Source organism: Seriola aureovittata, chromosome 23, assembly GCF_021018895.1.
Source record: "Seriola aureovittata isolate HTS-2021-v1 ecotype China chromosome 23, ASM2101889v1, whole genome shotgun sequence".
Classification (NCBI taxonomy): Eukaryota; Metazoa; Chordata; class Actinopteri; order Carangiformes; family Carangidae; genus Seriola; species Seriola aureovittata.
In genome coordinates, this window is record NC_079386.1 from 6,831,903 (window position 1) to 6,858,169 (window position 26,267).

General features: G+C 41.8%; 1 protein-coding gene across 1 annotated transcript; it reads left to right on the forward strand.

The window, feature by feature from the left end:
* Positions 1 to 25,710, forward strand: ppp1r14bb (protein phosphatase 1, regulatory (inhibitor) subunit 14Bb). Its single transcript, XM_056369358.1, has 4 exons — positions 1 to 667; positions 22,186 to 22,269; positions 22,367 to 22,399; positions 22,499 to 25,710. Exons 1-4 carry the CDS (start codon positions 467 to 469, stop codon positions 22,565 to 22,567), a joined length of 387 nt encoding a protein of 128 aa, XP_056225333.1. The 5' UTR covers positions 1 to 466; the 3' UTR covers positions 22,568 to 25,710.
* Positions 25,711 to 26,267: the final 557 nt, after the last annotated feature.

Sequence of the window (26,267 nt, forward strand, 5' to 3'; positions counted from 1 at the left end):
ATGCGCTCAAGCCCAGTCAGAGAGCACGCACGCACCTCTCGTGGGGACAGAGAGAAAGAGAGAGAGAGACGTGTGATTTCTCTTTGTACTGAATGAAGAGTTGAGGCCGGCTCCACCGCTACTGCTGCTGTCTTCGCTTTTTATATAAGCAGAGTTTTGCATGCTGTAAATAGCACAATAAGCCGGTTACACTTTACGTTTCGCCGTACCCGTCGTTCCCTTTTGTGTTGTGGAAGCAGCCGATCACTGCCAATGTCGCTTTGAGCGATTTTGGACAACAAAAGCATCAGGTCCAACGTTGTTTCTTTTCGGGGGATTTCAAGTCACACATTTATCAGTCGGGATTTTTCAGTGCGGAAAAGCGAGCAGCCGCACATCCACAGACCTCTTGTCGCCTCCTTTCCGTCGCCCCTTTCACACTTCCACACCTCCGGGGTTTTTTTCCCCCCCAACAATCCGAGCGACCATGGCTGCTGTAACAAGCCCGGAGACGAGCCCTCAACCCCGGGTATATTTCCAGACGCCGGCCGGCACCACGGAGGAGCCGGAGACACCCGTTCGGAAGCAGGGACGCGTTACCGTCAAATACGACCGTAAGGAGCTGAGGAAGAGACTGAACCTGGAGGAGTGGATTATCGACCAGCTAACGGACCTCTACGACTGTGAGGTAAAGATCCTAACAATAACCGGCCTCGAAACCGATCGAACGTATTGATTAGGCGGCTGTGCTAAGTAATAGGGCTCTACAGTATAGTCTAATAAGTCAGTTTATCAGCTCTGGGGCTCGTCTTTGTGTCTAGTCCTAAATCAAACTTGACAAAGAAACATTAATGGGCCCTTTGTCGGTGCTTTTGGCCTAGCTTCGCTTCTTCTATAGCCTATAGTATTCGGGCCATATGCAAGTAGATCAGCTAGTGAGCGCAGAAAATTAGGAAACAACGTGAATACTAAGTGATGAAGTGATGAAATAATGTCAGACATTTACATCAGTTAGATTAAAGCCTTGTGGTTAAACTTCAGTCCTCCACCCACAGGTAGGCTAAATGTAGCATATGCAGCTTTATAGCCTAATCATGAAATGGACAGCCTAAGCTCTGTGCTCTGATTGGCTGAAGCTGTTTTAAAGCACACCTGTGAATGAATCTAATCCAATATTAATGGCTGACTGGAAATTAACACTTATGTCATACTTTAGTTGTAAAAGACTTTGCTTAGCTGCTGTTTGAGAGCTGTTTTGGTTAGAAAAATAGCAGAATCACTTTTTTTATTAATAAAATAGTAATAATGTAATGTAGAAATTTAAAGAAAATCAAGAGACTTGTGTCTGTTTGTGTCTTTGGTTTATGGGACCCTTGTTGCTTGCCCCCTCCCAGCTTTCCTCTCTCTCTTACTTGCAAACTTTTAAATAAAGAAAAAGCTGAGTGAGGGTGAGTGAGTCACTGTCATCGGGCAGGGGTGGTGGGGGGCACACAGGAGACAAATGAGGTGAGACTGATGCATCTGGGTAGGGGGTCCAGTTATACATCTTGTCAGGCCTGAACCCCCTGGCTGCAGCGATGACTGTGCATTACCACCAGGTGTGGTGTAGCTAACTTTAGAGTCCCTCTGCACCATCACACATCAAACCCCTGGTCATGGTGACACATGGGGGGCCGTGCAGTTATAATGTAACCTGGCGGCAGCTGTGGTGTAGCTGCTGCCGTCAGTAGTAGGTAAGCTCATGTGGAGTCTACTGAGCTGGCATTGACCCACATTCTATTCCTAGCGTGAGGAATACAACGACTTAACAGGTTTGGAGAATTCCTAGTAGGCTAATGGAGAGAAAAGACGGGGCGCGAAGGAGGCTGGTCGCTGGAAGCACAATCACACATACTCACAACAGGGTTTTACTTGAATAAAGTTTGTTTTGTTTTTTTGTAGCTACAGCGTAAAAAAGTAATGCAAATTTACTGTGTGAGAGTCTTCAGGGGTCTGCTTGTCTCCACGTTTACACCTGAAAGTTTAAAATCCAATCCACTGACAGACTGTGACTGAAGTGTAACCAGATATTATTCCAATCCACAGTTCACAAAGAGTGTGAGGCTAAAAACTGATACCTCTCTTATCATGTGGTGTAAGAAAACTAGATCATAGTCTCTCCCACATTTGTCTCTCCTAACTTTCTATGCTAATTTCATTGAGGTTTTTATGGCAGTTGGTGGGATATCCCGTGAGATGCTGATAATAAAGTAGCAGGGATACAACAGAGACTCAGATGCCAGCAGAGGTGATTAAACGGCCTGCAGAGGATTTTAAAATCAGTCTGCTTTGATTGTCTGCCAATAATGGATTAATATGCTATGCATCAACGCTGTGTGGAGTCCAAAAAAAGTATGACTAAATGCGTTCAGGGGAAAAACTTTGCAGTCCTGTGCTCGAGTATGAGTTTTTTATAATTCAACAGAAGACAATCAAAGTGGTTTGGAAATACGTGTCTTTTTAGATCTTATTTATAATCTTATCGATCCCAGCGATCAATAGGAGACAATCTGAAATTTCAAGGACAGGTATTTCTCTTTCTAAATGTAGATTCATTCATTCATTCCCCCATCTTGCCTTCAGTCACTTATCCACTCAGTCTTTCAGTCATGCATGCTTTAATGCACTGATGGTGTATTGTGAGTCTGCTTTAACAGGGTCACAAAGAGTCCAAGAAGAAATGGGCGCATGGTGACGGTATCTGTTGTTTCTTTATAGTGAGACCGGAGAGTCATTGTGGTCAGATCACAGGTATTCCAGGTTGTACATGTGTAAATGAGAAATTAATGATTTTATTTCACAGTTTCGGACGCACATTCCTCACTCGTCTCTAAAGATGACGTTCTTCCACAGTCGTTCCTCCTTTTCATTGTCCGGACCCCGTCCCTGCCTCGGCTGTTAGACAACAAAGAGATTAATTTACAGTCGGTTCACTGATGGAGACACATTGGGCTCATTTAGACAGCGAAATGTGGAGCACGTGCTGCTAAACAGTGTAACTGGAGAGGCAGCTTTAGCCGGTCAGGGAGCAGAGCGGGAACTGGGATAACCCTGTTCACTGACAAAGACGAGGAGCACGTGGCTTGGGTTTTACTCCTTTTTTTCTTTCACCTTCCTCGCTTGATCTTTGCCTTTTTCTTTCTTGCCTTTTTATTTCCATGTGTCTCATTTTGTTCTGACTCATCATAATTCATATTTTCATTTGTCACATTATTTCCTATATATCAGTCTCTCTTTTTCTCTCTCTCCTTTCATGGATGCATATTTCAGCTATTAATAAAACCGCATGGAGTTTGTTCAACGGGGACTTCATAATGAGCTATTTTCTCATTCATATAATCCCTTTAAACACGCTACAAGAAGTCAGCCGGTCGTTGCTGCCAGGCAGCTTGTCAGATATTCATCCAGCCACTTAGTCGGCCTATCAGTCAGAGTTGCTATGGTTAATAGTGAGGAGCCGAACCTTCATATGATTCCATGGCAACAAGGATTGTCAAATGTTTATGTTGGTTAACCATGCAGTGGAAAAAAAGGGCTCGGGTCCATTTCGCCAAAGAAAGCTCAGTGAAATTGCATCATATCCAAAAAGCCCCTGTATTTTACTCTGGATTATAATCAGAGCCATTCAGTTATTATATTAGCAGAGACTGATGTTAAAATGCCATTTGCTTTGTTATAGAAACACCTCCTGGTTTTGTTACGTGCCCAAACAGTGCTAATAATACCCCAGGGGCTACTTCTGCACTTGTTTGTAGGTACTTTTTTTTTAAATAAAATTTGGAGTAGGTTGAAAATTAAAAAAAAAAAAAAAATTCACTTAAGAGATGGATATATATTTAACATTCTACTTACTCAAGTGTAACGTAAATACCCGATGTTGAAAACTAAGTGGAAACAGTCAGCTACAAGCGATAGATGAATGGTTGAAATAGATATAGGCTAGCTAAAAGTAATGAATAAACAGTTGAACTAATTAGCTAAAAGTAATGGAAAAAAGGTTGAATTATTTAGCTTCTGGCACTGGTAGTATTGCAAGCTAAAACAAACTTACCTCAATGCTGACAGATCGATTGTATTGTAACAATATCCATTTTTGTTAGATGACATCCACTTTAAAACAAATTCAAATGAATACATTTGGAACAAGACTGGTGGTGACTGTTGATGAAGAAACACTTTAATCTGATACATCTGTTTCAATAGAGCCTCCAAATCCCACAATTCTCATCCATCTCACAGTTTAGGTTTTAAACCCAACTATAAACTGAGTTAGTTTAAAAGTACAAACACTAAAGCGGCAGCAAATGTAAGGATTTGGGAGTGTTATGTGGCACATACCAAAAGGGAGTGGGGGTGTTTCTTTAAGGATGGATGTTTGTTTAAGTTGTACACACTTTCTCTGTTGTTATAGAGCCCCCACTCTATTACTGGCTTTGTATATAAGGTGCTAAGTGCATTTGAGCTCGCTCTAGGGAAAAGCAAAATGGGGGTTTCACTTATCAAGTCCACAACTCCGCTTCTAGTAAAATGATTAAATTTCACTCCAGTCATGGTACCATTCCCATGGTAACTGGGCTGTTAAAAGTTTATTTGTCAGTAAAGAGATTTATTTTCTCCTGGTTTGCTGTGTTTTCCGCTCGTAGTACACTGGAGCTAACCAGTAGCTACATAGTTAACAGTGGAGCGAGTGGGCGGACCAATCCCCAAACTCCAGGGTCCTACGTGGCCACACAGACACACACACACAAACATACACACACACACACACACACACACACACACACACACACACACACACACACACACACACAGATGGGGATAGGAGTGAGAACAGAGGCAGGATTGGTGAGCAGGAATGCAATGAACGGAGGAAGGGAAGGAAAAAAAACTCGAGGGGATGGCAAGAGAAGAGGGAAAATGTAGTAGGAGTAGGCAGGGATGTCAGAGAGGAGAAAGTGTTTTTGTAACATGTGTCCCCTGCTATATACACCAAGAAAATACAATGACAGGCACAAAGGTTCCCTTTTCAGCTCTTGATCAGTTACTGAAAACAGTTCAGTGACTTCTGACAGTTTGAGCTGAAGGTGTTGTAAAACAGAAAATTTGTTTCTATCACCAAGAAGACAGTTTATTCTGAGTTTTTCAATCCCGCCTATATAGTCACACCATAAACAAGTCATCACTCTGGGATTCGCCACATGTATAGCATATATCCTCTTTAACAGTGTTTGGCTTCAGGTTAGTCAAAGAGGAGCAGTTTTTCACCACGAAAATGAAATGTGATTGTTGATCTGCTAACTCCTTTGTCACTGTGTTTGTAAGTGTCAGTTAAATACCAAAGATCATATCAAATTATATCACTCCATTTTGCAATTTCGTCTTTATGTTGTCATTAATCAGCTGTTGGATTTTTATGGTGGTGTTTGGAATTTTCCACAGTGTCCCAACATCTGAGCAAATGGTGATTAGGTCTATAAAAATACAGTATGCAAGTGTACAGTGTTGTGTTGCGTAGTGAACATAAACATCTCCTCTAATTAACAAATTCATGAATAAAAATAAATAAAACATTAGCTCCAAAATCTAAAAATATCAAATATCACTTTATGTGTGCTTAAGGTAACTTAACATCACATTCGCTATAGAGAGGAGACACCTGAAGTAAACAAAGGCAAAGACAAATAGAAAGTCCACAGTGAAACGGGAAATAATACTAGCTGAAGTGCAACACATACATACAGTTAAGTAACAGTTAAATAACAATCACAATCACTAAGCATTTAGTTAAAACACAGAGAGTGTGCAAATTCAACATTAAAAACTCATTTACTACCATTAAAACATGTTAACATCACAAAATGTAGGAAAAAGTAACAAATGTTCATCTGTACTAAAAATAAATCTCCACCAAATCCATGTAGGATTATATAGGAATTTAAATGCCCTGTTCATTATTTAGCACATACTGCACAAACATATTGTACTGGATAGTACACGCTCTTCTGGCCGTATTTACGGTAGTCGCTATGAGGAACTTTGCTTATTACTTAATTGTGTTGCCTCATTTTCACTTTGAGTCTGTTGTTGTCGTCAACAACGCACGGTTAAAGAAGTGAGGCATCCTGGTGTTGTGTGTCTGTGCGAGTCCTCGGAGAGAAGTGGGTTAGGGGAAGCCTAACTGTGGGAACAGCTGTAATTTCATAGCTTTGCCGCTGATGGATTAAGTTGGCCTCCTTCACTCCTCCTTCATGCTGAGATAGGACACACAGAAAAACACACAAGTAGACTGTGCAACATTTGCTTAAACCTTATACTTAAAGGTCTGAATACCAATCAGTATTACCCTGTTTCACTCAGGATGCATAAGAGGGTGACTACAAAGAGTGGTTGTTACACAGCGCGAGTGAAAGACCCCAGTGTGTCTTTGTAAACACCCCCCCCACACACACACACACACAGACATGGACACACACACATCGTGTTAATAGCTTACATGTGGTTCTAGATGAACACACAGTTCTTTTCCTGTTTGATTGAGGGTGAGTCAGCGTGTACTGTAGTCTGACCTACTGACTGACCATGTGAGTGTTTTTAAGACGGTGAGCCAATGAATCAACCAAGTTAGGGAGGAGAAAGGCAGACAAGATTATTGTGAGTGAGGGAGACCAAGCATGTGTTTTCTGCTCAGTGTGTTAGCAAGATCGGAAGGAAGTGAAGAACGCCAAGCGAGAGAAGGCATGGATTAAGAAAGAGAGGGATGCAGAGAGAGGGGGAGGGGGGGATGTGAGTCATTCAGAGGAATGTTTATGGATGTTTTCACAGGAAGTTTGTGAGAAAGAGAGAATGAGACACATACACATACAGTACGTAGAAAAAAATGAACAATATTAAAAAAAAACACTTTCCCTCAAAAGCACCCCAGCACCCTGCACACACCTGCTGGTTCACACAAACACACACTCACGTGTCCGTGTTGGCTTCACCAAGTAGATCTGCACATGAAAACTGCTCTTGTGTGTTTTTGCGTAGAATAGAGTTTAGAGTTTGATTTAAGGTTTGGTTAATGTTGAGGATAAGAGATAAAGGATTGTAATGCACCACATCTGTGGAGAATAGATCATTTGGCTAATTTATATTTGAAACGAATGAGAACAGCAGGATATCATCTAAAATCCATAATTATCCCTTATGGGTCATTTTCTACAGTGCAAAGTATCGGAATCCTTTCAACAAAATGATTTGCTTAAATGTCAGTGTTAACGTTCTCCAACATGCCAAGTGCTACAGTCGACATTTAGTTGATGGGCAATCCTAATAGATAGTGTGTGTTTTTTTTGCATGTTATTCTTCCTCTCAATGTCTTTATCTCTCGTAATCAATCATAATCAATCATCATCAATCATGCTCTGTCATGTGTCAGCCAGCATAGTCTGTACAGTACAAACTGATTGCCTCACACCTTTCCACCGTGTAAACCCTTGAGCATTGTGTTTCAGTACTGAACCGAGCTCGACGAGTTTGTCATTCCATCTTCTGTCACACACATGAGGTCGTCAGCCAAGTGAAGGGTTTAAATAATAAAGGGTTTAACAAAACAATTTTTCCTTGGAGATGGCGAGTCAAGCGGGGCATGACTGCAGTTTGCTTGCGAAACTTTCAGCAAATCGAACAGCAGGCAGTAACTTGTTTAAATGCAACGAGAGCGTTTACAGAGATGAAAGCGTGTTATCCATTCATACCGTCCTGCAGAACAAATTATTATATTGTGTGTACAATGAACAGGCTGAGGCTGTTAATACTCTATATTTCTTCTTCTACAAACATAATGACTGTGATGTATTAAAGCCCCCCTTTGCTTCTCTGATAATTATTTTGAATGATCTACGATGTTTTATACAGTTTTATTTCATAATTAATGCATTTTAAAACTGCACATGTGCTTCTGTTTTCTCAGAGCTCTAGCCCCCACTTAGGAGGCTTTTTAAAGTAAGCATGGGTATAATAGGGATGTAGTTTGGTACACAGGCCAGTGTTATTACTATATATGGCTCCAGGGTGTTGTTGCTATAAAAGCGCTTTTAAATGAGATGAATATGAGGTTTTGATGATGCTCGTTTATTGGCCTCCATGACGAAACCATATTAAAATATTGAAACAAACTGTCCCAATATTTAACAGTTGAGACGACCGTTGGCAGCAGCTGGCATAAATCTTTGGTATGGAGTCATTATCACCATGAAGTCTGTGTGTAAGTAATGCCAACTGCTTGCAGGTTGAGTGAGGTAACACAGATCCACTCAGGAGTGTATTTTAGTCCCAGGAGGTGCATTAAGAGCAGACGCCACTTGAGCTGTTTGTTAATTGCAGGGAGGCATATGTCAGTTTGTGGCTTTATTCCCCGTCTCTGATGGTGTTGTGTGTATAATGTGTTCATCGTCCTTTAATAACACACTGTACAGGAGCAGTGTACAATGACTTCCCTGTTAATACAGGATATGGAGAGATGTCGATGGATGATGTCAAGCGCAGGATGTGATTTTTAATATCAGGTAGTTGCAGCTTTCAGCAGGTAGTAATAGAAGTCCAGTCAGGTGGGTTTACAGGAACAGACTGCACTGCCCGTGACTCCCTGACCTCGTGTCCCTCTCAGGCAGGCAGACGGTCACCTATCAAGCGGTTGCCAGGTCGGAGCGCCGGTGCCATGTTGGCTTCATATATCTTCCATGATGTCACCGCAGTGTGAAACCCAACTTAAGCTTTCATGGTATCGCAACGCACTGGACGTCATATGACGGGATTCTTGTGCTGTTATGAAAACTGCTGTGGTCAAAACGCCCCGTGTGAAGAAATGGATGGATGAAAGACGTGTGGACAGACAGATGGACGGACAGCTGGCAGGCAGATAGACAAATAGACTGGCAATAAAGATGACAGAGGAGTAATGTCACCAGTTACTTCTGTCTCACGTTAATGTACAAATATTCAAATGACATTATCTTAGTGATTTATTTTAACTTATCGCAGATTTGCGTGAGTAGGAAGGAACAACTGACCATATTTGGGCAATGTGTCTGAGTGACAGAAATGATTACAAGTTAATGATTCATCAGGAAGGGAGTCAGTCTCACACACACACATTGTCAGGATGTTGGAATTAAGAGTATTAATTGAACACATCAACAAATGTTAAGTTATTAGTAACACACGTAATGACTTGAGAGAAGAAAGAGCAGCAGCTGTGGTCACTTTAAACTGCTGTAATAATGGTGAAGTATTTAAAGACAGAAAAATGGATCAAAATGTCCATAAAAACTTCCTGTCCAGCCACCTCTCCAGCCTACAGGGGATGTGTCTTTCATGTTCACTTTAATCTACTTATCATTGGTCTGAAAGTGCCATGAAAATGCTCTCACAACTGTTTGATCCTGCTTCTGTAAAAACCGTAGAGGAGAGGAAAAGAGTAGCCAGGCAAGAAAAAAAAAGAGGATTATCCTGTTGGGACAGACAGAATCTATTTTACCCAGTAAGCAAAACCATCACCTGAGCTAAATAAAGATTTAACGAGTAAAATAGGTCATTCACTGGACAGTGAAAGCGACGGCTGCAGCATTCATTTTCCTCGGTTGCTGATTCATTCCTTAAGTTTCATATTTAATCTTCAGGCGACAGTCGTGGTCAGAGACGATATGATTTAAGGTTGTGCATCCATCCCTTTCTCTTGAACACGATAACTCAGGAATCTCTTAAAAGTTGGCACAAACATTCACTCGTACTCTAACTCTAAATCTACTGAACTGATTAGATTTTGGTGGTTTAAGGTCAAAGGTCAAGGTCACTGTGACCTCACAAAAACTCATTTTTTTGGTCACAACTCAAGCATACGTTATAAGAAACACTCTTAATATCCATGTGTTAAATTCCTTCAAAGTGTTCACTGCATGTATTACATGAGTCTGGACAGACATGGATATAAACTGAGGGCATACAACTGCAAGGCGGTAATTCTAGTTTATCCTGGAGCTGATTGACTGAATTTGGAAACAAACCAAAGCATTAACCTATTAGATTACCTAATGTGTTGCCAGTGTTCAAGAAGTCAGAGGTTGTGTTGATCATTGATCAGCATGAAAGAATTATAATAATCTCTAATCCCCTTTGAATCCACTCAGATTTTATCTCAGAATGAATTAAAAGGCTGCAGAAATAAACACGGATGAAAACTGATGGAAAAAATGTTGAAATGTTCAGCTGTGTGACCCTGCAGGGTTGCCAAGCTCCACTCATGCCCGAAACTGCCACAACAAAAGAATAAGTCATTCGCTGAATGACATGGCAAATGAACAAATGAATGTGGAGGCCTTTGGTTGTGTTAATAGTTGTTGCCAAGAGTGACATAATGATAATCTGCTGTAATCCTTGTTTGTATGCATTCTTATTTTAATCTGCACGTAATCCCTTGTAGTGGTAATGACTCCTCTGGTCCATAGAGAATATGTGTGTGTGTGTTTATGTGTGGTCTTCCTCACTCTCCTCTCTGTATGTATGTGATTCTGTGCTTTGTAATATTGCTTGTTTGATCCCATGATAAGTAGTAATTGATTGAAGGCGAGAAAGGAAAAATCAATTTCTTAAAACACTCCAGGCTACTTTTTCCAATATACCCAAGACACTTGCATACAGACAGCCCTCACACACACACACACACACACATACGTGCACACCCATCGATATCAGTCCATGTATGAATTTGTGGAGCGGTCTGATCTCCTCCTCAGATCTGCCCTCTGTTTTCTGCTGCAGAAATGACAGACTCAAGAAGAGACGGAGAGTGGAGGTGGAGGGTGAAAGTGGGCACTTGAGATGCTGTCGGGATCACATCTTTCAGATGAGGGATTTTGTAATTAGAGTGGGCTGAAGAGAGAGAGAGAGAGAGATGGATATTCTGTGTATGTGTATGTGTGTGTGTGTGTGTGTGTGTGTGTGTGTGTGTGTGTGTGTGTGTGTGTGTGTGTGTGTGTGTGTGTGTGTGTGTGTGTGTGAGAGAGAGGGAGAGAGAGACGCATAGAAGCTGGCCAAGTACTTTTTATGCAGATCATAAAAAGCAGCATGGAAATTGAAAGTAAAGGTTAAAGTAACCAAAGGTGATTTATACACTTTCTGTTGCTCCTGAATTTCCAGTTGTGTGTCTGACAAACATGGTTTTTTATATTTATTGTGTTTACCTCTAACTAGCTGCAAATTAGTTTTCATTTTAAAACATCATAAGACTTTACTCAAATGCGCCTTAAGATCTGTGGGCGTTTCTACTAACCACTTGTTGCTGTGTGATTTCTGCACTCTGCTCAGATCACCTGTCAGTCAAACTGGTGGTACTGGGATGTCTTTGACAAGGTTTGAGTTTTTGGAGGTGATGCTCTTCTTTTTGGCTGCCTGGTTGTGGTGGCTATTCCAGCCTTAAACATTTAGTTCTTCTATCAATTCTCAATAAATCACTGTGGTTGTGGCTGGAAAATGTAAAGTATGGTGCAGTAAATGGGGGGGGGGGGGGTACACACAAAGCAAATAGGCATTGATATCTATTAATATGTCTCAGATCTTTGCTGTGAAGGTTTCTTGACAGTTGAATGAAGCAGCTGCTGAAAGAGAGCGAGGGAAACTGGGCAGCAGCGGTAACAAACTGTTGCCGTCATGTACTAGTTAGTGAGTGTGATACAGCGGCAGAGCTCCAGCCCTGGCAGCATCGCACCGTTGCCAGTACAAGTTTTCCCGGGGCTGGTCGTGACCCGGAGGGACCAGCAGAGTGACTCCCCAGAGAGGCTGCAGCACAGACATGTCCAGTCAACACGCAGAAACCACTGAACCGTTCAGTCAGCCCAAACAAGCTGATGTGTGAATCATTCAACCGTAGAGCGAGCAGCTATGACTGTGGGCAGTTTTTTGGGGGGTCAAGGTTGGGTGACAGTCTACATTTTAACTGCAAATAGATTTTTAAGTGTGTGTGTGTGTGTGTGTGTGTGTGTGTATATGTATGCGTGTGCGCTCTGGGTGGAGTTTGAGAGCAAGTGAGCATTACGTAAACTATGAGTTTTGACAGGAAACCACATTCATGTTAGGATCTGCCTTGAATCGTGATGATTGTTAAATATCTACTGATTTGTCTTCAGACGTCTGATATGTTGCTTCACTATAATAATGACACGGAGGATGTTGTTGCTTAATTTCACTCCACAGATCATTTTTGGTACGACCACAAGAGTGGGGTCAGCCCTATGAACACAAATGTCCATTGGTAGGCCAATGAGTGTTTACCCACAGGTCATTGCTCTTTCAAAATAATTTGATGTAAACAGTGTTGCTAACGTAGCGCTTTTGTTGCTAGATTCGCCGTTTTTCCGGACTTTTTCAAAAAAGCATCAGATCTAGTGACTTTTGGGTCAAACCTTAGCAACTCACCAGTATTTCCCGAGGAGCGCTACGTCGGACTTTCCCTCCGCAGACACACCTCCCCGTGCTGACGGCACAGCAGCTGGATGAGCTTCTAACTTCCTCTCTGAGTGATCATTTTACAAGTGAATATAGCTGAAATCACAGCTCAGACTTTGTCTTTAACTCATGTGTTGATTGATTTTATCAGACGATGTCACGATTATAAAATCAGGATTTTAGCAGCAGAGCAGCAGCTTGGAAGTGACTTAGTCTTAGTCTTAATGGGCTGAGTTTCAGTCACTACTTTCATTCCATTGTCTTACAACAGAAACAGGAAAACATGTAAAATAGGACCAGCTTTATTGTGACGCGACACTAGGACGACACTAGGACGACACAAGGCTCAATGCAAATAGCCGGCGGTCCAGATATATACTAGATTTTGACGTAGCCTTGTTCTTGGAGAAAAGGCCACCAGGTCAAGGCGTGTCTACTTGAAGTTATCACTTTAATGTATATTACTATGGCTCTTTTCAGCTCTACTCATGCTATACAGTATATATGCCATTGTCACCTAATTACAGTGTAAGGACTACCAAAAGTACTGTGCCTGCATGCTAATTATAGTGATGAATCTTTCCTGGCATCATATGAAAATACATTCTGTGTACTTGGAGCCTGTTTGGTTTGGCTTCCTGCTGCAATAAGTTTGAAGCAACCCACACAACAGTATGCCCACACCACTACCAGCAGACTCTGGAGGCTCTGTTTCTTTTTACTTTACATGACAGAGCCCTTTGCATTTTATCTGTAGTGAGATAGCAGGACGGCTGACAGGGCTGCAGAGTCAAAACAGATGGAGGCTCTAGTAGCATGGACTAAGTGAGGGGTACGTGTTGTTTTAAGAGGGTTTTTTAATAGAACAATACCATTAAGAAGCTACGTGTGTCCTTCCTTCCTGGAGGAACACGTAGAGATGCATTAACAAGTAGATTTTTTTTTTTTTTTTAACAAAGAAACTTTCTTCTTGTAACATGCTCCTGCATCAGTGGGAAGAACACAAAGAGATAATCTCTGAAAATGACAGAGAGAGAGAGAGTAAAGAAAATGTGACAGTGCTCTCTCTCTCTTTCTCTTTCTCTCTCTCTGTTTTTCATATGATTCAAAACAGGACATCATATTCTTCCTGGGAGGAAGTACATCCAACTGATTAGACGTGCAATAGAGATGAAGATCAACCAAACACACACACACACACACGCACACACAAAATGTTAATGTCTGCATACTCCAGACTGGATTAAGTACATTGTATTGTATTGATTATGGATTGTTGTGGTCTATGTGTGTGTGTGAGGCCACATATTCATTAGGGCCAGTCACCACTTAGATTAATTGCACACACATGTACGCACACACACACACGCTAATGTCCCTCTGTCAACTCTGTCCTCTCAAAGTGTTTCTGTTAACTCCCACATACACACACACACACTTCCCCCAGATACCTTCAACCTCCCCTCCCCCGTTATCTCCCAAGGTCACGTGCTCAGACAGGAAGTAGCTGGATGGCTGCTGCTTTAACCCCTTCAGTGCAAGAAGAGACCCTTTTCTTAAAGCTGCGTTTTCTGGGGTTATACATTTCAGAAAGTTTTTGTGAACCCAGAACTGGTGTTTAAAAACAAAAAGAAAAAAAAGGAAGCTGGCAAGAGTAATGCGCTTGTTGTTATAAGACCAGCAGATTCCTGATGAGCAACCGTCTGCATGTGTGTGTGCGTGAGACAGTGGGAGGTATAAGGGGGATGGAAAGCAGCAGGCGATGACTGACACAATGCATCCCTAATCCCTACACCCTTGTTGACCCCTCTGTGACTCACTCACTCTTATATTGTGTCATAAGTGGTATCGTGCCCCCAGCAGGGTGGCCCAATCGCTATGAATTGCCCCATTACAGACGCACTGAGAGTGATTTATACAAGATCAGTGCAGTGGCAATGCCAGCCAGAGAGGAGGGGCATCAAAGGAGACATAAAGATAGGGGGAGCATGACAGGAAGCAGGTTCAAGCCCAGTATTTTTCCACTATTTCCATGCTGGACTCATCCTGTGTGTGCATGTCCATCTCTCTGCGTTCATCAGATGACAGTAGAATAAATTACCAGGTCAGTCACAAGGTTGTCATGAATTACCTCTTCAAGATGGGTTTTCAGGAAACTCTTCAGCTTTCAGCTCAGAATATTTTTGTTGTTTTAAAAGGGAAAGGGTCTCGTAACTTTTTTGGGACTTTCATTTCATCTCATACGGCAAAAATGTTTCCATATCGACATGTCCGTAACCGTGCCCAGGGGTCGCCTGCAGATATGTGCACATCATCTGCCAGCGTAACCTCAACTCTTTGAGTTCTTGGAAGGAAGTCCAACAAATAAATCACTAAATACTTTAATCTTGAGTTTCTGTGTTCAAGTCACGTGTTTGGTGTTGGCTCAGCTCGATCCTTCTTTGCTCAATCAATCAGTGTTTATTTGATACACAGGCCTGCACATGCCAATGACGGGGGAGTTTGAAGGCGTGCCTATCAGCTCATCTGCGGGTCTTTGTGAGCTTTCTGCATCCATATTCAAACACGCTGTAGTTGTGTGAATCTTTTTAAAAGCACACTTCATCCTTAACACCCACCACTATCCTGAACTAGCACTGCAGGTAAATGTTTTTTCGCGGGTTAAACTAACCATACTTGTCATGTAAGTGTATGACTGATTAGAAACAATTATCAAACTGATTTTCAGCTGTTCTGATTCTATCTCTTCTCTTTTGTTCATCTATTTTATTTATAACCTGGAAGTTGTTAGACCAGGGTGACATCCAAATATTTCATCAAGATGTTCTGTTCTTTCAACCATGTCTTTTCACTGGCCTCGAGCCAGCTGTCTTTTTTCCTTTCACCCTCACCTTGATCTGTCGCTCAGCACGCCTCCCCTCCCCTCTCTCTGTCTGCCTGCACCAATAATCCTTTTTCACAATTACTCCTGTCAGTAGCAGAGCTGAGTATTGACAAAATGCTGAATGATTTATTGCTCAGGTCTTTAGATTTGGACCATTAGACAAAAGTGATTAAAGCACGTTGCGGTTTTCTCCATTAAAAATGTCCAACATCCTTTTGTTGAGTTCAAAGAGGCAGAAAATCTGCTGTTTGGGATTTAAACATTGTACTGTTAGTGTTTGACCAATTGATCCTAACTAATTGACACTATGATACCAGCACCTTCTTCCTTTTAGTGGTGATACAGAGCAGTAAAACTGGTGTGTGGACACTATGTTCTCTCAGCTGTGAGTTCACACAACACACACTCGCAGTCAAACAATCTCAGTGATGTCTGGGTTCACACTTCCTGCACACAGTTGTGTGTCTGTGTCTGTAACTTGTCAATATCACCAGTACATATTTTGAACCTGTGTCACTTTAAGTCAACCAGCTGGGGGTAATAGTTTTAATGGAGCACACATGCGCACACACACACACACACACACACACACACACACACAGTATAAACACTCAGAAAAAACACCTTCCTGCCTGGACTGACCTCAACACAGGAGTCACATAGTGATGGTTTAGCAGCGTAAAGTTTACTCCATGTAACATGTCAACCTCAGTCTGGTTCTCTTCTGATGGATGCAGAAAGTATCACTTTGCTAGACGAGTCAAAACAAACACACACACAGAACAAGGAAACTGGAGTGAATGGTGACATTGTTGGGCGCCACGTGTCCCACTTTTCCTACTTCTTCCTCCTTCCTCCATCCTGTCTGCTCCAGCCATCACTTCCCTCTTGTCTCCTGCTTCCTTCTTCCCTCTCCTCTGTCTCTCCCTATAGACCCCACAGCCAAAACATTGTCTTTGTCTTTGCAGCAGAACGGGCAATCCGCCATCCTGAAGCCCCGACTATTTTTATCCTACTTTGTTACTGAGGCGCTAGGAAAAGCAAAAGTGGCTATTTATCGTCCATCGTGTAGCTTCTGGTAAACCAGAGCCTCTTGGTAATTCTTTATATTTTAAATGCTTTCTTCTACACGGCCTCTCTCTGGCTCCCTTTCTTTTTTTTCTTTTTTTTTTACACTCACGTTTACACAGATCCTATCATAGGAATCAGTTGTGTAGTGTGTTATCACTGGAGTCCATGCAATGTGATCCTTGCAGGTGGCTTCTGTGACCTACTTAAACATGAAGCCTCCCACTCCCACGCTTCTGTCCATCTCTTTATTGTGATTTCATTAGTCGTGTGTCTATATACACTGATAAACCTATTAGCGATTGACTGGTAACTGCTGAGAATTTCCGCTTCTCTTTGTAGACACGTCTGTAACTCACAGTCACAGTGTTCCTCAGACCTGAGGTTAGTTAAGGTACTGCGAAAATCCAGTCCGGCTAAAATAAAAACTGCTGACGCACGATTAAGTCTTTTAATAAGTAAAGTCTCTGACCAAACTTCCAAGAAACCCTGACTTTACTTCTTCATCTCTCTGTCTCATCAGTTCCCTTTCTAGAGATATTTACAGAAGCCATGATAGGCCGTTTTGTTGTAATAGAAGGGCACTGACCTACTTGTGTGAATGTGTGTGTGTGTGTGTGTGTGTGTGTGTGTGTGTGTTTAGCTTATGTTTTTCCAGCTATGAGAGAGCTGTATCTGGCATTTGATCTGTCCAAGCCTGCAGCCGCTGTACAGCCCCCTGTGAGAGGAATAGTACTATTACCAACACACACACAGATACGCTCTCATACTGTCACATCTCATTCTGCTCTGTTCTGCAGGCAGCCTCCAGACAGACAGTGTGTCTGTCTGTTGCTCTCTCACAGTGTGGTGGTGTGTGAATCATATTTGCAAGCTTGTCTGGACGAGTGCAGTTAAATTTAAAGAGTAACGGTACAAGAAGTTTATCTGTCAGTTTACAGTGTCAGTTTGTTTGTCAGGTGATGCTGCTGGTTCAGCCTGAGTGGTACGTGTTGAGAGAATGAGACTGATGTTTTTCTCTGTAGTTAGTGTACCTTGTAACCCACAGACAGGTGACACATTAAAGGAAGAAACCTGAATAAAGGGGTGGTGGAATAGGGCCGATGCAGGTGCCTCCATATAGGTCAGAGTGGGGAAAATGGCGTCGCGGTTACCTGGTCTGTTTCACAAAGAGTTCAGCTCTCTTTGGATCAGCCGGGTTCACTCAGCATAACATTGGTGTTCCTGGATAACCACTATCATAAAGCTGTTTCTCAACTGGTTCAGTTAACTCAAGGTTTAATAATCCAGTTATGACCATGTTCACTTGAGGGGATTTACAGTGAGGTGAAATACACAATACAGCCACTCATCTAAAATAGAATGAGAGGCTGAAACATTAGGAATAATATTCATTCAATATTCTTTCAATAGTCTTTTTGAAATACTGTACTCTTTTGTAAGGATGGAAAATAAAAGGATTATTCATTGATAATCCATTAATTCTTATATTTTGCTTATTTAATGGTTGAATTCTTATGAATGAAAACAGTTCAAATTAAACTGAGGCTATTTCTGTTGCCAGAACAGAGAAGAAAAAGAATATATACCCCGAACAAAAAGGGCCTGGAGAAAAAAAGTGATTTCCTGAAAAGGCCTGTGACTGAAGTGATGCATTATAATTTACTAAGCTCATAAGCAGCCTGTGGTTTCTTTTCCAGTAAAGGGTGAGAGTGGGTATAGTTTTTTATTTGCAATTATCTTGTTGACTCAAACAGCTAATATCAATATATTAATCTGGGCAGCATTAAAAACATCTACACTGTCATGAATCCAATGCAGTTAATATGGAGTTATAATTACCACTCATTAAGCCGTTAGTGTGTTAGAAGACCTGTTTAAAATCCTATTAACATATTAAAAATGTGTCTCTGTAACACTTTATTGTAAACTCAGTACTTTGGTCCATGTCAGGATCCTTTAGACTCCATTTTTGCAGTGATTTGATTGGTCGGTAGTCAGGCTGATGACAGGTCGTGATCTGATCCTCTGTCCACTGTGCGGAGCAGTGAAGCTCTAGGTTACCATGGTGATTTACCACGGTTAAAACACGGCCAGCCTTGTGATACTGGAATAATGGAGTTAAACCCAAAGTTAGCTGGCTAACCCACTAATCCCACTTCATGATACAGGCCCCAGATCTCGCCCTTGTTGAGCACCTGTGGGAGATTTTAGTGCGTTTAAAAAAAAAAAAAAAAAAAATTTAACAGCGCTCATCACACTCTCATCAACACACCAAATGAGAGAATATGTGTCAGGAGAAGTGTGGTCCATCCCACCGGGAGGATTGAGGCTGCTCTGAAGGCTTGTGATGGCTGAACACCTTGCTAAATTGCATTGTGTCTGTTGTAATATCACGTATCACACACCTAAACACAGATGCAAATGTGTCTTGGATTATTACCAGAAAGATTTCCAGTTAAGCAAATTCTTTGTGATCCTTCCAGATCACTGTCAATTGTTCCACAGTGCACTGCTTTGTTTACGAGCCTGCGGTGTGCGCCAATACCTTGTAGCCATCTTTTAGTCCAGATCACATCTGCAGCCAACAGTAAAACCCCCTCCAGACTCCAGACTAGTTCAGTAAGTCAGTCTGCAGGATTGTTTTGGAAATCCTCCCTCGTGACTCCCTGCTTTCTTTGTGTCTCCTCTCTGAAGCTTGTCTTCCGGCCTTTTTCAGCACCTCTTTCTCTCTCTCTCTCTCTCTCTCTGCCTCTCTCGGGCCGCTCTCTCAGCTGCTCCCTCTTCTCGATATGCTTCTTAGCGTCTTACCTTCCTTCCTTTTGGCGTTCCCTTCCCCCCCCTGCAGATTTAAAATGCTGTCTCTCAAGTCATTTTCAAGTAAGCTGAATTAAATGAGTATCACTTATGCTTTCCACTACATTGAACAGCAGGTAGTAGATTACATTTACATCGAGTACGTTCCAGAGATTAAAAACAATATGGAGCCAGGCTGGTATTCCTATTTTTCTCTCATTTTTGACATTTAAGTAAAATCACCTTTTATATCATTAGGGGAAGATATTCCCCTAATGATATTTATATTATATTCATTCCTTTGTCCCCTTGTTCTTTCTTTCTTTCTTTCTTTCTTTCTTTCTTCATGTAGTTGCTCATAGAGCCCACATGTTGTGCAGATCAGTCTTTGTGTAAGACTTTCGCAGCCTGTATGTGTGTAAATCAGACAGTTTCAATATCTGCTGTCTGCAGTGTAAGCAAGTGTGTGTTTCAGTGTATGTTCACCTTTGTGTCTATTGCAGCTTCAATTGTGTGTGTGTGTGTGTCTCTCACTCTCATCTGTTGTGTGTGTTTTTTGCAAATTTTTGTGTTACTGCTTACAGTATGTCTTTATGTCAACTTGAGTGTGTGTGTGTGTGTGTGTGTGTGTGTGTGTGTGTGTGTGTGTGTGTGTGTGTGTGTGTGGTACTCTGCTGACAGTAAGTCTGTCTGTCACCTCCAGTCTCTATCTCACACACACAGGCTGTCCTGCTTCAAATTAAATCCTTATACCCCACCCTCTCCGTAAAGACTTACACGAACACACACACACACACACACACACTCAACATCCAGCTCAGACTTATTAATGATCATTTTATAATTCTTTAATCCATGTGAGTGTGTGTGTGTCTGTGTGTGAGATGTGTGTATATCAGAGAGGATGTGTGTGTTGTTGAGTTTTCACACAAAAACTACCATTTGGTTAGTGTGACACACAAATCTGCACACACAGCATGCTGTGCCTGTCTGTCTCTGTGTTTGTGAGTCTACATGACTTTATGTGTGTGTGCGTGTGTGTGTGTGTGTGTGTGTGTGTGTGCGCGATCGGGTAGGGGGCAGTTGGGCAGGTGCAGAGACAGCTGGTGTGGGCAACTCTAACCGAGGGGGAGGACGAGAGTGAGAGCGAGATTCCTAGAGAATGACATGAATATAGGGTAGCAATTGAGCTGCAAAAGAGGGGTAAATGAGTGTTTGTATGTGTGTGTGTGTGTGTGTGTGTGGTGTGTGTGTGTGTGTGTGTGTGTGTCTGTCTGTCTGTCTGTCTGTCTGTCTGTCTGTGTCTGTCTGTGTCTGTCTGTCTGTCTGTCTGTCTGTCTGTCTGTCTGTCTGTGTGTGTGTGTGTGTGTGTGTGCTGTTGACGCCAGTGGTGAACCACTTTGATAGCACACACTGAGCTAGTGTGTGTGAGTGAGACAGATTGAGAAACAGAGAGAGCGGGGCAGACTATTAAACTGCTTTTCATACAGCAACAGATTAATCAGAAAAAGAAATGATTGGATAAAGAGAGGAGTCGTGGCGAGACGGGGGAAGAAAGACACAAAGACAAACTCACAGTGAATACAGTTTTTGCAAAAAATTTAAATAATAAATAAATAATAATAAATCAGTTCTATAAGTTTTTTATATCAGGGGTCAGTTTATCACCATCAGGCAATAATTGCTTGGTTTATATTAAAAGTGCACAAGTGTATTTTCATTTACGGTGGCTGTCACTGCTGTAACTGTGGAGCGGAGCAGATTTCACAATTCTGAGATCAACAACAGCATGTTTTCACTTGAGCCAACAGTGTGACAGTCAGCAGTTTACATGAACAAAAATAAACGTTACCCAATCTGTGGATTAGATCTGAAAGTGTTTGAGCTAATTTCTATACCAGACATTTAGTGACAGTGTAGTTTTTATACTAATAAATCAAGACATATTCCTAATTTATGTTATGGACAATATATACAAATATTACCTGGCGTTACATCCATAGTTCATCATTTTAGGAAATACGCTTTCATGCTGAGTGCCACTCTCACATGTGGCACATATGTGGCTAGGCTAAATACGGAGCCTCATCGAGTCGCCAGTTAGCTTAGCTTAGCATAAAGAATGGAAATGGGAGGAAACGGTTAGCCTGGCTCCGCCTGAAGGTAACAAAATCCACCTACCAGAACTTCCGTAACGGATTAAGTGACAGGTCTGCAGGTTTGCACAAAAACAAAACTGTAATGCCATTGCACATTTTTCCTGTCTTTAAGCTAAGCTAAGTGAACTGGCGACTCGATGAGGCTGCTGGCTGTAGCTTCATATTTACCGCACGTAGATGACAGTGTAAGTCTCACAGAGTAACTACATTAAATTACGCTGCTTTGTTTCCGTTATGTCCTGAAGGATTTTTAACAGTCATGTGAAGCCATGTGCTGTGTGTACGGGTGGGTTATGAAAAGAACTGGAGTTTGCTTTCATTTGTACAAAGTATTTTCACAAACCGCACATTAGCAAAGTGTAATCAGCCAAATAAATATTGCATTTGAATAGACAGCATCTTTTTTTTCATCCTAGGTCAGGATTCCTACTTTCCTGTTTCTCTTTGTCTCTCCTCTCTTTTCTCATGTCATGTACAACATGTGGGGTGATGGAAGGACACTGCCCTCTAGTGTGCAGAGATGGACATTCATCAGTCAATGTACCACGTCATGCAGACAGACAGAAACGCTGGTTCTGCTGATCTATTTGCAGACGACCACATAACATAAACACATGGACTAAGAATAGAGGGGATGATGAGGATTTCTTTCCATCTGTCCATGAAGGAGGTTCTGACAGTGAGCTGTCACTTTGGGTTATTCAGGATCCGTGTTGACCAACCAGCTTTTTCCAAAATGTGCTCTATTCTCATCTCCTCTTATTATTTGTGTTACAGGAGGAGGCCATCCCAGAGCTCGAGATAGATGTGGATGAGCTGCTGGATATGCCAAGTGATGTTGAACGGGCAGCCAGGGTCAAGGTAGGACACACGTACATACTTACATACCAAGCATGCAGGGACACATACATGTGCAAAAACAAAGCATAATTTCATACTGTCTTTATTTGTCTTATAGGACTTACTGGTTGACTGTTTTAAACCTACTGAGGTAAGAAATCTTGACGCTTGACCCCTAAATCAATGCTCTGTGGATTCTTTTTTTTCTTGAATCCCCCTCATGTGCTTTGTCCCTCCTGTCTTGCCGTAGGACTTCGTCTCAGAGCTGCTCGACAAGATCCGAGGGATGCAGAAACTCTCCACGCCTCAGAAGAAATGATGGCGTCCCTCCTCCTCCTCCTCCTCCATCCCCACGTCCTCCCCCCTCCACCTCAGCCCTCACCTCTCGTCTTCCTATCACTCCCTGTTCTTTTTTTATTTTAACGTCAGTTTTCTTCCATTGAAGATTTTTCATGAAATATGTTAACTGAACCCTGTTTCCTCTTGTTGTTTTAAGGAGCCTCTGTTTTTATCTTTTTTTGTCTTTTCATCTCTTCCTCTTCTCTTATTGCCTGGATCCAGTCCCTTAAATCGCTATTATTTTTCATTTTTTGACCTTCCTCTATTGTTTGTTGGACTTCCTAAAAATTATCAGCAGAGAAACAAAAGCTAAAGAATCCATAAAGCGATTCACTGGTCTTTATCCAGGCACTCTCCTTCCCTCTTTTTTTCTACTCCTGCCCTTCCATCACCCTTTATTTGGCTTTACTCCTCTGCCTCATCCAGCTCTTCTTCCCCCTGCCCTCCCACCATCCCTCGCTCCACTCTCCATCTGTCTGAGGAGGAAGAGGAGGGGAGCTGAGATGAGATGAATCCCATAATTACTTGGAGCGGAGCAGCTGAGAGTGGGAAGAGGAACAAGAGGCAAGAGTCGGCAACAGCCAAGAAAAGAGAGGAAGGATGAACGATGAAGGAGGAGGGTCGGAGGGAGGAAGCAGCCAATCATTGCTTATGTCTCTACCAATGAGATTCCTTATTTTGTTATTTCTAAGGGGTTTAGAATTGTATATGATCCAACTACCAACCATTATTCTTATGCTGTTTGTTTCCTAGTTCAGTTTGAGGGCTTAGGGATATTCACTTGACTTTAGATTTTTAATTAATGAACTTTTTGGGGTCAGTACAGCTAATTTTCCCCCTCAATCAGAGGCATTTGCTACAGTGGTGCATTTAAAGACTGTCTTTTTTTGTGCGTGTCTGTTGAAAAATCTGCACTATGTCATTTTGGGAGGAAAATCTGAACCTCTGACCACAAAGAATATTGTATGGTGTATCTTTAGTACAGCAAAGAGGCAAATTTGATCCTTGGAGTAGTGGTTGAAGCTAAAAGAGAGTCACTGGTTGGCTGTGGTGGTCGTACGCTCTGACCAATTTTAGAGTAAAAATCTTCCTATGAGGGTAGAGTAGAAGTAGGTCGTTTTAAGTTGAGTGTGCTTGACTAGATTTCAAATTCTTGCAGAAAAAAAGGTATGTTTTCTTTCCTCAAATGCGTAGTGCAGTCCTAAGAGAGGCTGTTTAGGAGCCACTGCTGTCCAGTCTGCACATACTTATGAACGTCTGTGTGTTGCTAAATGCTACGTGTGTATGTTGCAACATAACGTACAGCAACATTCATAATAGGAGTGTTTTTCTGGCCTGTATATTCTGCTGTTCTGTAGGACAAATTTGATTTTTAGTATAGGACTGGTTCCTGTTTTCTTTTGTTTTTGTTTTCTGGATGCATTTTGTTATATGCACACACACGCACACACACACACACACGCTGACAGTCCGACAGGGGGACCTGGAACAAAGCTGCCTTGTTTGTTTGTTTTTTTTTTTATCCCCCCACTCTCTGTCTCTATTTCACTCTCTCGCTTCTTTCTACGAAATGATTTAGTCCCCCACATTGTTTTGTGTTTGTCGGACAACAGTTTGGAGCGGTCACATGCTCATGGAAACGCTGAAAATGTCTTTTCAGCTCAATGTTGAGGTGGAGACTTTGTGCCGACCTCTGCCTGTCACATCCGTAGAGCCACCAATGAGATTTCTGAGTAGGAGGGACGGAGGCCACTGTTTCAAACTGAAGCTGTCTAAATGCATTCACCCCTCTTTTTTTCTTTTGTCTTTCTCACTCTCTCTCACACACGCACAAGCCACCCTTGAGGCGGAGGAAACACATTAGCAAACACAGCTGCCTATTACACAGATGTGTACACACACACACACGCACATACACACACACCAAGTGCAGAGAGAGAAAGGGAGCGAGAGACAGGTCCTCAGCTGTCACAAGATCCGTGTATCCCTACTGCAGCTGCCAATCATCTCCAAGAATAAGCCATCTGTTTCTGATCCTGAGCCAATCAGATCAGAGACCGAAACACATCGGCCAATAGGAGAAGCAGTAACATTTGCTGTGATTCCTGTGACCAATTGCTGACACCTGCGGTGGCAGTAGACCTCCACTGTCTGTCTCTTTCTCTCTCTGCACCAACACACACACATTCGAACACATACACACACTCTGGCCCATTTTCATCTTGCTGCTCTGTTATTTCTCCCTGGCATCCCCTCTCTTCCTCCTCCTCCTCCCATCCATTTTCATCCTTCTGTCCACCCTCCCTTTCTATCCTTTCTTCAGTTTCCTTTTTTTTTTGTTAAAAAAACAGATGTTGCCTTAGGTATTATTTATGTTACACAAACCAAATAAACGGGAGACATTCATTTTTAAAAAGGTAACACAACCTGCTAAAAACGTGTTACTGAGCAGAACTGCGGCATGTGGAGAATCTCGGATCTTCTGTCGCTCCTTTTCTCTCTTTTTTTTGAAAAACAATATGAGATTCTGTTGTTTTTTGTTTTTAGAAGTGAGTGTTTAATACTTAGGCCTTGATACAGTGATTTTGTTTAGATAAAACAATGTTCTTTACATTTACATTGAATACTGGTCTGTTTTTATTGTGATCATGACACTTCTTGATGCCATGCCTTGGATTAACATATAGTTGAACAAAAATCCATTCAGATACACTTTTGTGTGATTGCTTTTGCTTTGCGGGTGGCATTTCCAATCAAGCGCTGTCTGCAGTTTTTTGGAGACATTTTGATTGGTCAGCTTGTACCATGCAAACTCAATCAGTATCTGAATTTGAATGGATTTTCATTTCTAAAATCCAGGTTTGGATTATACCTTCTTAGACTGTTATTGAGAAGTCTGTTTTTTTACTGTTGGGGAAAATTGCAAAAAAATATATATACTGATTATTATCATTGAGGCTAAATACAAGAGCTAAACCATGTGGATTGCAAGAGTGGTGGCGTTTTTTTGGACAATGATTAGATCAAACCAACAAACAAATGTAGCAATATCAACAACAGGTCTTGTTTTTGCCCAATTTTGTTACACTTTTATGCAACTTTAATAAAAACATGTAAAATTGACCTATTGTGTCTCTTTTATTATTGGGATTGTTGGTTTTCCTGTTAGTTCTGTGCAATTTCTTCATTTGCAAAGAGCTTTTTGTTTTTTCATTAAACCTTCATTATAGACATTTTTATGGGGCTAATGACAATAAAATGGCTCTGTTTGATTAAGTGTCCCTGTTAGGCATGTCCATGACCAGCATACACCACATGTTGAAATGCAGTGCAGACATTATTAATGCTGTTAGTTCCACCTGTCCTCTTGCTATGGCTTGCCAAAATGTCTGCCATGAAAAAGTCCTATTGTCCAAATGATATGAATTCCACCATTATCTTTTGCATGGCTGTCTTGACGTTTTGTATTGCTTTGGTGCCATCTTGTGGATGATTGCAAAATGACAGCTACACTCACACCCTAGAGAGCATAAAGACAGAGTGGGTCTGCACTTCTCAGCAGGAGCAGAGGGAAAAATTTGACCCTTCTGAAGTTTGGCATAAACACAGTATCTACCACGTCATAAAGCTCTGTATCACAGACTTTGTGTCTTGCAAATTCTTATTCAGCTGTCCTTTAC

Excerpts from the sequence above, each read along its gene's own strand:
- ppp1r14bb (XM_056369358.1), top strand. The coding sequence starts at position 467 with ATGGCTGCTGTAACAAGCCCGGAGACGAGCCCTCAACCCCGGGTATAT. Across the intron at positions 668-22,185 it reads CGGACCTCTACGACTGTGAG|GAGGAGGCCATCCCAGAGCT; the intron begins GTAAAGATCCTA and ends TTTGTGTTACAG. Across the intron at positions 22,400-22,498 it reads ACTGTTTTAAACCTACTGAG|GACTTCGTCTCAGAGCTGCT; the intron begins GTAAGAAATCTT and ends GTCTTGCCGTAG.